Source organism: Callospermophilus lateralis, chromosome 10 (assembly GCF_048772815.1).
Source record: "Callospermophilus lateralis isolate mCalLat2 chromosome 10, mCalLat2.hap1, whole genome shotgun sequence".
NCBI lineage: Eukaryota > Metazoa > Chordata > Mammalia > Rodentia > Sciuridae > Callospermophilus > Callospermophilus lateralis.
In genome coordinates, this window is record NC_135314.1 from 98,896,715 (window position 1) to 98,910,282 (window position 13,568).

The 13,568-nt window shown below is 30.4% G+C and overlaps 1 protein-coding gene across 2 annotated transcripts in view; it reads left to right on the forward strand.

The window, feature by feature from the left end:
* Positions 1–9,721: 9,721 nt before the first annotated feature.
* Positions 9,722–13,568, forward strand: part of Bche (butyrylcholinesterase) — a 69,040-nt gene continuing 65,193 nt past the window's right edge. Inside the window, exon 1 of one of the 2 annotated variants that reach the window (XM_076868284.2) lies at positions 9,722–9,804. In XM_076868284.2, coding sequence (XP_076724399.2) covers positions 9,753–9,804 — 52 coding nt within the window. In that variant the 5' untranslated portion in view covers positions 9,722–9,752. The remainder of the gene's footprint in view (positions 9,805–13,568) is intronic. The other variant, XM_076868285.2, reaches the window with a different exon arrangement.

Sequence of the window (13,568 nt, forward strand, 5' to 3'; positions counted from 1 at the left end):
TTAGTCTTGATTGCCTGGGTTTGCTGAGTTTCCATTAGAGTGTTTTGCAACAAATGTGTTTCTGCATTTTTAACAAGTCTTTTTTCTGTTGTTGGTATTTTCCTTCATGTTTAATTCCTTTGTGCTCTGGATGAGGTGATTGCCTCTTCAGAGACATGTTGAGCTTTTCATTTACTTTTTTTGGGACTCTCCAGAATTTCATTGGTTAGGAACTAATTCTTATGTTTCTTATCTTTTAGATTCCACCATCAAATAAAATATATATATATATATATATATATATATATATATATATATAAATTCAGATTTCTTGTGCACTTGTAGCAAAGGTTGCCTTGTGTTTTATGATAAATATATTACTCTATTTGTTATTGTTCAAATACACCTACTCGCTGCTTTTTCAGTGTGACTATTTTATGCTGGCAGCAATTCTCTACTGAAGGCAAATTCATTTCACTTTCCAGCTTTACTTTAGAGTCTCACTTTTAGCTTCTGAAGGCATGTGGACCAAAGATAAATATTCTTCTAGAGCATAGTCTTTAAAATATCAGGACTCCACTGTAATGATTTCAAATTAACATAATTCAATCTTCCCATTCATATAAAGCATTGCAGGAACCTTAAGGAGCCCAGTGTATTAATGCATGAATACCAGGGTGGATATGCCTCAAAAGACTAGATTTTTAAGTCCTCATTTTACCATTCGTAAGCAAGTTATAACAGTTTCCTGACAATATAAGAATATTTATAAGAAACAAAGCTAGTATACATATGAATAGTGATACATATTTAACTGAGAAAATATGACAATATCATAATTGATAACAAGCTTTTCCTTGCATTACTTCATATGACTTTTCCCAGTATGAAATAAAATTGGCAAGACAGAAATTCATATTATCTCTTTGGGTTTTGTATTAGGGTTCTCCAGAGAAACAGAGTAGAGTATATATAGATATGTAAGAATAAATTAATTATGGAAATTGGCTCATATGGGTATGAAAGCAAAGGACTCCTGCCGTATGCCATCTGCAAGCTGAAGACAGCAAGGAGAGATGGGGCTGTAATTCACACTGAGTCTGAATGCTCAGATCCAGGTGACCTGAACAATGGTGTAATTTCCAGTCCAAGGTCAAAGGCCTAAGAATCAGATGGAGGATGATGTAAGTCTTAGGATCAAGAATCAGGAGCTTTCGTGCCCCAGGGCAGAGGATGATAAAGTCCTACCTCAAAAAGAAAGTGAATGTGTTCTTCCCCTGTCCTTTTTGTTCTATTTGAACATGTTTTCAAAGTATAGAAAACACTTGCCTACATTAGTGTAGCCAGATCTTCCTTAATCAACCTGTTTCATATCCTAATTTTTTTTCTGGAAAATTCCTCACAGACATACCTAGAATAATATTTTATCAGCATTTAGGCCATACTTTAGCACAGTCAGGATGATTCAAAAAATTAACCGGTCATGTTTTTTTATTTTTCTATTTCCACTAATGTAGATTTAAAAATGCTTATACAACCATAATTTTAACAACTTATACATGAAAATCAGTGTGTGTGTGTGTGTGTATCAGCGCATGTGTGTGTATATATACATTTCTCTACAAAAGTTACTATATAGATATATAGTAATTTATAGAGAAATGTTATATATATATATACATATATATATATGTATGTGTATATATATATATATATATATATATATATATATATATATAGTAATTTGTAGAGAAATTGTAAGGTCTACAAATAGGTTCACTCTTCAAGTTGTGTTTCTTGAGACTTGTGAATCTAATCTCTATTTTTTTTTATGTCATGTTGATCATTTAAGCATATCCAAAAATAAGACTTTGGAAGAATAACCATGCAGATTGAGTGCTGAAGTGCCATGTGATGTGTTTAAGGAAGAGCTCGGAGTTAAAATCTTTATTAGGACGAAGCAAGATGTCATGTCATTTTCTCATGTTTGGGGAAATAAGCTTCTACGAATTTAGGAATATGCTCTAGTTAAATCTGCTTTGAATAATAAAATTGTCCTGTGAATGCAACTACACCATGTGAACAGACTGAAAAACAATGTTAAGTCACAGATTGTGCTAAGATAGAGCAAGATTAATTATTATTTGCCTGATTATATTTAGTAACTGCAGTAATACACTAGCAATCCAGAGCTCAGCTAAATGTCAGACTACTTGGCATTACCTTAGTAATCCAGTTCCAAAACAGAGGTGGATCTCAGCAATTCATTTTTTTTTTCATTGTGACTTTTGACTCTTTTACTCTCTATTCCTACAGAAAATAAGATTTAAATTTTGGCATTTGCAATGCCATTCTGAGGTGTTAAAATAAATTTTAGAGAAGCAAAAGAATGGCATACATCTGGAAATATTGCAAGAGGATAAAAAGAAATAAGATACAGAAGAGAGAAAGATTGTTAGAGGAAAAGAACAAATCCAAGAAGACAGGGTCACATTACTGTGGTTTTGAAGGTTTAGATCCTGCTGTGGAAGGCAACATTGGTTGCCCTACTTAAAAACTTATCTCAAAAGTTACTGCAAATATGCTCGTATGGTGATCAAGTGTACTTAGTGAGAAGCTTATGTTTGATTTGAGAATGTTCTATGAAAATTGGGAATATTTTCAAATTAAAAGTGGAAAAATATCATAAAATATTTACAATTTCTCACCTCACAAATATAGTAGCATAACATTCCTTTTAATACTAAGCAAAATTCTGCCATCTCCCCTGTGTTAGGGTCAGTTCTTTGTAGTTTTGCAGCCAGTGTTTTTCCAGAATTTTGACACATAGACTCAGATATATAAACAGGCACTCACACATGCACCCATGAGCATCTGTCATGACCTAATGAAAAGCAACCTGAGTCCCTACTGACAAATTTGAGTAATATGAAGAGGAATTTACACCTCACCACAAATTCATTCTTAGAAATCTTTATTATGCATCTGTCTCCCTATCATATATTCTCTTTAGATCACTTCTTCCAAACCATCTTCTCTTGAACTTTCATCTGCCTTTCACTTTAATTATCTCTCATATCTTAAAAAAAATTGCACCACTTTCTTCAACTGAAAATGTTTCTTTCTTTCTAAACTGTCCTTAACGTATTTTCCCATGGAGTTTATATCATTCCAATGACATGAATTGGGCAACTTTGCCTTCTCTCAAGTCTCTAAAGTGTTAAAAGTTAGTTTTCATGGTTTCAGGTGAAAATCTTAAGCTGGATCATCTGAACATAAAGTTCAGGACAGAAATTTAACTCTTATTTTTTTTTAAATGTGATTTTCTACTTACACATATATTTATATAAACAATAGTTATATAAACAGTTCATTCGAATTATAGAACATTGTTAAATAGAAACAAATACTTAGAAATGATTATTGTATATACTCACTATACAGCAATAACCACTATTGACATCTCAGTGTATATATTTCCAAATATTTCTGTGTGCATATTTACATATATAAAAATGGGGTCATATTTTTCATAATGTTCTGTAACATATATGTAGTAATCAAGAATTTTCAACTCAATTATTCTTTTCAGAGCTAATATTCAGAAATTATTCAAATTTCCAAAATTGGCCCCAAATACTCTGATAACCAAATGCATTTTCTTTATGAGCCAATGTGCTACTTCTGACATTTTGTTCAACCTACACACGTTTCTTTTTTTTAAATTTCATTTTTCTGTATTTTTTCTCTTTCTACATTTTTATTCATGCATTGCACTTGTACATAATGGTGCGATTTTTGTTAGATATTTTTACATGCACCCAATATAACAATATAAATTTTCTTATATCACTCCCCAGAACTTTGTACACAAATTTGTCATTGTTTTGTTGACAAGACCATTTCAGGAAGCCCCACATTCAGAATTTCTCTGTTTGCTTCATTGTGCTTTAGTTTGGTTCTTTCATTATTTTGTTTGTTTCATGTAAAATACAAGTCATACCTTTAAAAAATAATAAAAATTTAAATAAAAATAATAAACTAGATGGTATATATGCTTAATATTCAAAGATCCTACCATTCATTATACTAAAATTGACCTTTACTTAAGTTATGAAATTCCAAATGTAATCTGTGTAGTTTCATATGAATTTCACAAATCTTGTTCATCATCAGTCATACACATAGTGACTATGACAACAATTGTTAGCTCTTCTCTGAGATAATATTTTCATCAAATTTGTGAAATCTTGTTCCTAACATATTGTCCCATCTACAAACATTAGTTTTTGTCTGTTTAATGTTAGAATTGTCTCTCAAAGAGAACTATTATTTTTATTTATTATTTATAAACAGATGGAATTCCATAGATCTTTTGGAGCATCTAGCATTAAAGGAGCACAGTATTACAAATAACTGAAATATTTCAGAAAAAATAATATGCACATGCATACAGATACACACACCCTACACAGACATAGAGATAGATTCCATTTGCAGGTTCTTCATCTGCTGATTCAGCCAACAGCAGATAAAACACTCTTTTTAAAAAATTGCATTTTTACTGAATATTTACAGTTTTTCTTTGTTATGATCCCTTTAACAATAGTTAAACCATTATTTTCTATAACATACATAACTTAAGACTGATTAAAAGTATATAGGAGGTTATACCTAAGCTATATGTAAATACTTTTCCATTTTACATATAAGACTAGAACATCTGCAGATTTTGGTGTCCTCATGGAACCTACCTGCCTGGAACCACTCACCTGTTAATATGAAATGACAAACAACGTGGTGTGGGTATGTATACGAAGATATATAATGTAGATATATATGTGTGTGTGTGTGTGTATATATATATATATATATATATATATATATGCATATTCTTTGTAGATGTATTCTTCACATATATATTTGAAGAGAATAATATTGAAAATAGATCAAAATATTAATGGGTAGTAATATGGGTAAAAATTGTATGTGAGTTCTTTATACTGATCTGAAATTATGTCTGAATAAAGCTTAAATTTCAAGAAACATCAAACACATGAAAATATATTTGATTTTAACAATAAAATAATTCATCATAAATTGTCATATCTTTACAAATTTAAATGTAAAATAATGAAAAAAGTGTAGTGCATTGTCTTTTGAGCAAAAGACATACATTTTCCTAGACAGCTGATATGCATATAGGTTGCTAATATTTCACGGATGTAGTTGGTCACATAGGTCTTATTTATAATAGTGAAAAAAAACAACTTTTGAACATTCTGGTTTAAGTGATTATTCCATGAAAAATAAGAAGTGTTCAAAATATTTAATCATTCATTTTCATATTATTTTTTCCAGGAAAATTCAATTTACCTTTCCAATGAAAATAGACTAGATAATTTGTTATGCTACACCCATTAAAGGTGTTAATATAGACAATAAAACAAAGTTTTAAAAAAATTGATAGCATTATTTTGAAGTAACTTAAAATAGGTTATATGAATATAGCACAAAATATATGTGACTAATCTCCAAATTATGGAAAATTGCTTAATTATGCATGAACAAAATAAAGAAAAAAGATAAAGAATAAATTTTGTAGGACAATTTCCTCAAGATATAGGGTCAAGGATTTTCCTCTTTCTGGTACAGAACTTCTCCAAACAATTTCAATTAGGAGAAGAGTTTAAAAGATCCCTCTCCAGATACATGAAAGCCAAATTCCTGGGATGTGGCTTGAGAATCTAAATTTCTAAAAAGCACTCTGATTTGCTGACTTGTTAATGTACACTTTTTTCTGAGAGTAGAACTCCAAGACTAATCAAGTGTTTGGCCAATATATTCAAGCCAAGTAAATAAATCATAAATAAATAAACTTGCTGTTTCTATCTCTCTCCACTTTTTTTTTTTCATGTATGTTTTTAAAAAGTTTCTCTTTCTTTTCTCAAGCCCTTTGCTAATTTTCCTTTTTCCTGCCTTTGTACTTCCATGAAAAACTTTTTGGTATCCTATTTCCTTAGAAGATGTGAGGTTTTCTTGATTTTTGATTATGTTTTTAGAGTTTAGTCCCCTAGATTCTCTCTAATTTTTTTGTGACTCTAAACCTCTTTCAAAAACTTTGTGTAAATTACAAGCATCCTTGTATAAAAAGCATCACTACTTCCTGTTACTCAGTCTCCCTTAATTCCAAAAGGACAACTTGCTTTACTGATGTCCTACCCACAGGCATTTCCATATTAGTTGCTATCTTATTCTCAAAGTGTTTTATTATTTGCATAATTGGGTCCACTTTGAATGTCTGCTGAGAAATACATCTTCAAACACCTGTCACATCTGGGAATGAATGTCTAATTCTTTGGCTCCAAAGACTTGTTGAGATTTATTCTAATTAAGAACATTTCCCTTGCCAAGACTGTTGGATACATTCCTATTAAATAGTCTGTGGAGAATCTCAGAAGATGAAAATCTACTTTGTTGTAGTGATAGTCATTTATTACATTTCTGGATAAATAAAGAAAATAGGAAAAAGATATTCAAATATCCATATATAAAATGCCTGTTATAGTCACTGATCTCACGAATATTAGAAAATAAGTTCAATGCCTTCATGATTTGAGGAATAATTACTTAAAACCCTTTGTGGATGAATTTATTCAATCAAAAATAAGAATAAAAGACTACTTACTTTTAAAGGTGATTATAATTTTTAAAAGAATTAATGTATTCAAACTATATATAACAGTGTTTGTAAATAATATTTATTAAGATTATTATCATAAGATTATTATTATCTAAGATTATTATCATAGTATAACAAAAGGTAAAATAATTATACGTGTATGATAATATACCATCATACAATGATTTAATAGGTAATTAGTACCATGAAATAAAGAAAAAATTATATCAAATCATGCAACCAATGCTATATAGCCACATAACCATAACCACCACAAGATTTTTCAAAATTAAACAAAATACCCCAAAGTAATTTTTCCTGCTTTGTGACATATAAAATGTAGAAATATATATTTTTTATAACTGTTAAATTTTTTTTTGTAGTTGTAGTTGTATAGCATGCCTTTATTTTATTTGTCTCATTTTTATGTGGTGCTAAGGATCGAACACAAGTTCTCACTCATGCCAGGCAAGCGTTTTGATACTGAACTACAGCCTCAGCCCAGAAATGTACTTTAATTTGCAAACCACACTTGTTTCAGAAAATGCATTTATCTTGTTAAAGAAAGTATTACTAAAGAAAATATAAGAACACTTTTATGGCATCATCAGACCTAAGAATAGGCACTTTTGCTGAGGCTGGCTTTAAACTCCTGATTCTCCTGTCTCAGCCTCCCAAGCTACTGGGATCACAGGCATGCACCACATACCCAGCCTCTCCTAGGACTAATGTTAGACTCATGGTGTAAAATCTTTCTTGATTCAAGAAAACATCCAGCCCCTGATAACTGAGTCACAATTAAACCTTAAAAACTCAAGGCATCGCGGCTGGGTAACTGGAAGCCACTGTAAAGACATGACCATAATTGTTGCCAAGACTAAGTTTTAGCATATGTGGCTGCAAAACCTGAGCTGTATTAATGTTATGTCAAGAGCCTGTGGCATTTCATCAGTGTCACTTTTCAGCATACTTAACATTTAACAGCAGGATCGCTAACCTTCAAGGATGTGAATAACCCTTGCCTACTAACCCTGAAACACACTCACTGTGTGTGACCTACATCCTCTGCTAGTAGTGTCAGAAAAGAATGACGCCACCAAAGCAGATCAGCTGCTCTATGTTGAGCCACAGAGGAAACCACTCAAGTATGACAGGAAGAAGAGATGCTTTAAGGACGAAGTAAAGTAATGCATCTGACAGCAGGGCATAGCTTAGAAACCATGAGAGTGGTGAACTAAATGGGCAAGAGCTAAAGATGACTCACTCGAGTAAAAACAGTGAGCAGGAAAAAAAATGTCAGGTTTTGTAATCAGTTTAAACATCTGCTTGTAACTGATTTTGTTTTTAGCATCCTTTTTTTCCATAACAAAAATTAAATTATGTGTAAAAATGTGGTATGTTTTGTATAGCATTGACTGGGTATTAGGAGCATGCAAAATACTCTGCTGAATTCACTAAAATTAACAATCCTCAATAATTGCAGGGTTTGAAAATAAGATTAACTATATAATAGCTTAGAAAACAATGCAATGGAGTTGTGTGGGAAGAAGAATTTTGACATTTGAATAAGTAAATCACTACATTGAACTAATGGCCTCTCTTGTAAGCCATCAGAATTAATGCATTTTAAAGCAAAATGGCGTTACTTTGAAACCCATAGCAAAACTGTCAGCATACTTCCTCTTAAAAAGACTTTTTCTACATTTAGATATACCATGTATTCTGTAACTTTTCTTTAACTAGGTTATTAGAAAAACTATATTCTAAATACATTATAAATCATTATTGTGAAGTTTATTAGCTACTCCATACTGCCTAAGTAGTAATTTTCATAAAAAAAGGACAAGCTGAAAACAAAATGACTATCACCTGGGAATTAGTTGACTTGAAATTATGTCAGACAAATCCATGCTACAATTCTGATTCCCACAGCTACTTATGGTAGGACATACAGCAAATTTCTGATTTTTTCCAAGCCTTAGCTTCATCATCTGAAAGATTAGTTAAGAATGTTAACTAAATTTTTAAAAATATATTTTATGTAAATTGTTAGTTTTAATGCTTGATACACGATAGAATAACAACAGAAATTGCCAGGTTTTGTTTGCTTTTTAATATTTAAAATATTGAATACTGAAAATCAGCCTTTCTACAAATACATGCCTTTTGATTAGTCCTCAGTGAGACCAAAGATAAGAGATTTAAAAGTGAAAGAACTAATTTACAAAAGATGAAAAATGAAACAGCACTGAGAAGTCAGGTATTAAAGAGTTCATTAGAAGTATTTCTTTTAAAATTTTTACCTAATATGTCTTTCAGGGAAGATGAGCATGAAAGATAAAAATACATCCTCCCCTGCATATGCACTGCCAGCTACCAGCTACAAAAAGCCTTTTTTTACAGAGTTTGTTGAAAATCTTTCATGGTATTTCCTTTACTTGGCCAGAAAATTGCAGCTTTTCATTGCATACACCTGCATGCAGGGCTCCCTGAAAAGTAAATTACTATGAACAGTGAAATTTGTATGACTTAAATAAGTGTTGAGATGTGGGGAATGAAAAGGGACACATATCAGAGATGTTCATTGAGTTAATAAAACTAGGCATTTGATTTGAATAGCTTTATATCTACAGAGTGATTGTCTCTCACTTTCTTTTTTATGATACTTTAAAACTACATAATTTTCGCAGATTGAATAGCAAATTTCAATAACATCATTTCTTTACAACAAAGTGTGCATCTTTAAATCTTAAGCATAGGAAAAAGCTATAAAAGAAAAAAAGTTCTGATAGTGTTAAGAAATCGTGCATTTTCTGTTTAAAAAAGCTTCCATATCTTTTTTTTTTCAGTCTTAGAAGACTGCCTGTGATTATAAAGCATGATCCAGTAATACTTTTGTAAATGAATCACTACTGCATTCATACCATTAGCCTCTGAACAGATGTCAGAAAGTAAAGATTGGCTGCCTCTAGATCAAGTTGCTGCTGCCAATTCTCGCGAGCTTTGTCAGTAACAGTTGATTGTAATGTCAGTGCAGTCCAATTTACAGGCTGGAGAAGCAGCTGCATCCTGCATTTCCCTGAAGTATTGCATGATTTCTACTCCTTGCAAACTTTATCATCTTTATTTTTGCAGAAAGTCGGGTAAGTTAATCTGAATTTACACTTTTTTTGCAGAGATGTAAGTTACTGTGAGGCTCATTCTGTGGGAGGAGTGTGGTTTCTTCACGTTTGTTTGCCCTTTGGTGCTCTGTGGGGAATAGTCACTGAAGCTTGCAAATGGGACAGATGAAGCAAGTGAGCCGGCACATGCATCAGATCTTTCTGTTTTCCTGGGAATGCACATCTAGTCCTCATAACTGTTGAGGGAATAGGAGTTTATTCTCCACATAAAGGGCCATATCACTTGTGGAATCAAATATCACTGTGATATTTGTTCTTTCTGAGCTCATTAAGGAAATATATTTTACACTACTTTATTCTTAAATGCACTGATTAATGACTCTTGCCTTGAAAGAGTAATAAAAGTGATCTTTGCCCAGATTTGATCTATTTTCTCCCCTTTTTGAAGTGGCATAACATTAATAGTTCTCTTACTGATTACTTAGCAAAGTAATTTCTCAATCAATATCTTGTCGTCTGAAACTTTCACATTATCAACAGACAGAAGCTCAACTTTTCTTTTTTGTAAAACAAAAATCTGTTTCCTACGTTGATTTACAAATGTTTTCCCTTTGCCTGGTTAGACTTTTTTTTTTTTTTACAGACTCTTTTAAATAGTAGCAAAATATCTTATATTTACTGTTATTTTATTATTTAGAAATATTAAGCAAATATAGACTTCCTGCTGATGTTTTAATCTTCTAAACTTAATGTTATTTTTGACATCAGTAACCATCAATAATCACCAGGGCATTAAGCTTTAAAAGTATAAAATGTGTTAAATTGAAAAAAGACTGTAATGTGAACACAATTGTTTCATTTTTTAAATTTCTGTTTTTTATATACATTTTTATTTTTGGAGTATGTCTTCTACTTTTTTATTAATATATGTCAGTTAAGAATGTTTTGTGTAATGTATCCCTAATATAAACTATTACTAGTGATAAATGAAACTTTCTCATTTATAAATTCTTTACTTGAGGATAAGATTGAGCATTTGAAGTGTGACATATTGCTTGGAAGGGTATTCCTTAGAGTTCTTGGTAGGTGTAAAATATTGTGGTCTTTGGATCCAAAAAATAATTTCTAACTGGATTTTCAAAGTTATATTTTATTTTCCTAGCTGTGTTATTTTTGTTTATTTGCAATGTCCCACTTTTTTAGTTGTAAAAAGCATCCAAGACCTATTCCATATTATATTTTTATAAAGTATAAGCAAGTATTAGTTTAACAAGTCATATCTTCTGTACAAATGTAGTACCTTTTTTGATTTATTTATAGGCAATAATAATACATATTTAAATTATACAGCATGTTTGTTTTGATGCTTTTGTTAAAATTTGCTCACTCTTACGAAAACTGGACTGTCAAAGAGAAATAGAATAAATGACAACCTCAGAGAAAATTCAACTTCTGGAGAAGACCTAGAGATCTAAATACTAAGGGTTCAAATTATTTCTACAGTGAAAGTGTGTGAGCACTTTTCTTGATTGAGGACAGACACAGATCTTGTGCTTCTCATACCTAAAATATTGTCTTCTATCTGTATACAGCCTCTCAGTGCCTACCGGATAACTGAAAGATCCCTGAGAGACAGTGGCATAGTGCAAAATAGTCTTTCTCAATTTCCCACTTTTCTTAACATGATATGAAACAAGGTTTGGGGATTTGATATAAGAACTTATTTGTTTTAAAATGACCAAATCATTTTAGTGGTTCGTGTTCTAGATCATATCAATATTATCTAGATTGCTCTTTCTTCAACATTTTAATAGGATTTGTTTTCAAATAAAAAGATACATTTTATTGTGACTTTTTAAACATTGGAAAACTAATATGCAGAGAAGAATATTTTTGACATTTCTTTATGTAGGCACTGGCTGGCCCATTATTTTAAATACTTAGTTGATATCCAATTATGCCAAATCAGTGGTAAATATATAATTCTTTATTTAAGTCAGTTAATCACATCCAGTATACTATAACACAGCATATTTACTCTTATAACTGACTGGAGAATTTTGATAATTTTTAAATTAAAATGCAAAAAGAAGAAAGTTATTGAGTTTTATTTTTTAAATTATATTTTTGAAAGTTCAGAATTTCAAAAAAATCACCACTTTAATTTGTATGTTCTGGAGCATTTGATAAAATTGGAGTTTATTAATTTACTTTTGCCTCATCTTTCTTTCAAATATTATCTACTACTTCAATAGGTTAATTGATCTAAATTCCTTTTATTGTTTTGCAAATTTGCCCCATTTTTTTATGATAAACTTGATATGAATATGTGTATTCAGTGGCAGTTGCCACAGAATTTATGAAAAGAGAAACAATAATTTTTTATTGAATATTTTAATCATTTTAAACAATTTAAACATGTAGACTGGTAACATTTTATTAGTGTTCTTTTATTTATTTCTATTTTAAAAATATAAATTGGAAGACTGTAAAACCAATGTGTTAAAATACAGAATATCAGATTATAACAACAAACTGATGTTTATTGAAACAAAACAATGAAGGTGAATATAAAAATCTCAAACTACACGAAGTATGTGAATGTTTGCAAATTTTCTTATGAAGATATAGGTTTACTTTTATGGTATATAACAATCTTCAACAAGTAGCATTTGGGTCAAAACTACATAGTTATCTTTGCAATAATTGTATGCTTAAAACACTTGTTTTTAATGATAAAAATTACATTATTTATGAGGTAAAAACTCATAATTATTGAAAAAATTCTCTAATTTGTATGAATAGTATTGCATAAAATTGAGATATACTTGAAATATAAATAAAAATATTTATGTAAATTAATGTAAGTGACATGAAAATGATATTGCAACCTTTTAGATGAAATAACACCTATTGTAAATGTAATAAAGTTACCATATTTATTAATTATATATGAAATAATGCACTTGTTAGTAATTGTATCTGTGTTGCAATAAAATTAGTAAAATGTTTGTAGAAAAAAAGTTTTTAAACAATCAGAGGCCAAAAAAGAGTTAACATTTTGTTTGATTCTTAATATTTAAGTAAGATCAAGGAAACAATAGAGAATCTTTTCATTGGTCAGGGGGACACTGACTGAGCAAGCTAAGGAGGACAAGTGATAATCAAGAACCTGTAATTAATTTGTTGAAAGGGTGTATAGACTAAACCTGCTTTGTATCTTATTCCTTTTGCCTTGACAATGTAGGTTTTTAAAGAGGGAACCATCCTGCACAGTACTTAATCTCATCCATTTATTTATGTAAGAGGACTTACTAATTATTAGGAAAAAAGAATAAAAAGGACTATAATAGCAGTGCCTCTAAAACTCCTGTTAAAAGTCTGTAACTCCCATAGTAAATGTTAGGCTACCAGAAACTGTACATTATTATTACATATTACTTGCCATTGTTATTATAATGCAACAAGTTACATTTACTATAATAATAATAAGTTTTAAATATCATGAGCACAGAAAATGTTAAAATATTTCTGCTTCATTAATATATTTTATTGATGTTAGTACACATTCAATAGTATTAAAGCAAAGGACATAAAAATAATCTGTGATGATTTAAAGACAGAACTTACTATAACTTATTTTATATAGAGATATTTTTGTACTTACATATGAATATTGATAGTATTATATTTTGATGTGGATAAGGTTATAACTAGTAAGCTCTAAACTAAGTGATATAAACCATGGCTTAATTTATTCAGATATATGTTTGAATCAAAAGTTT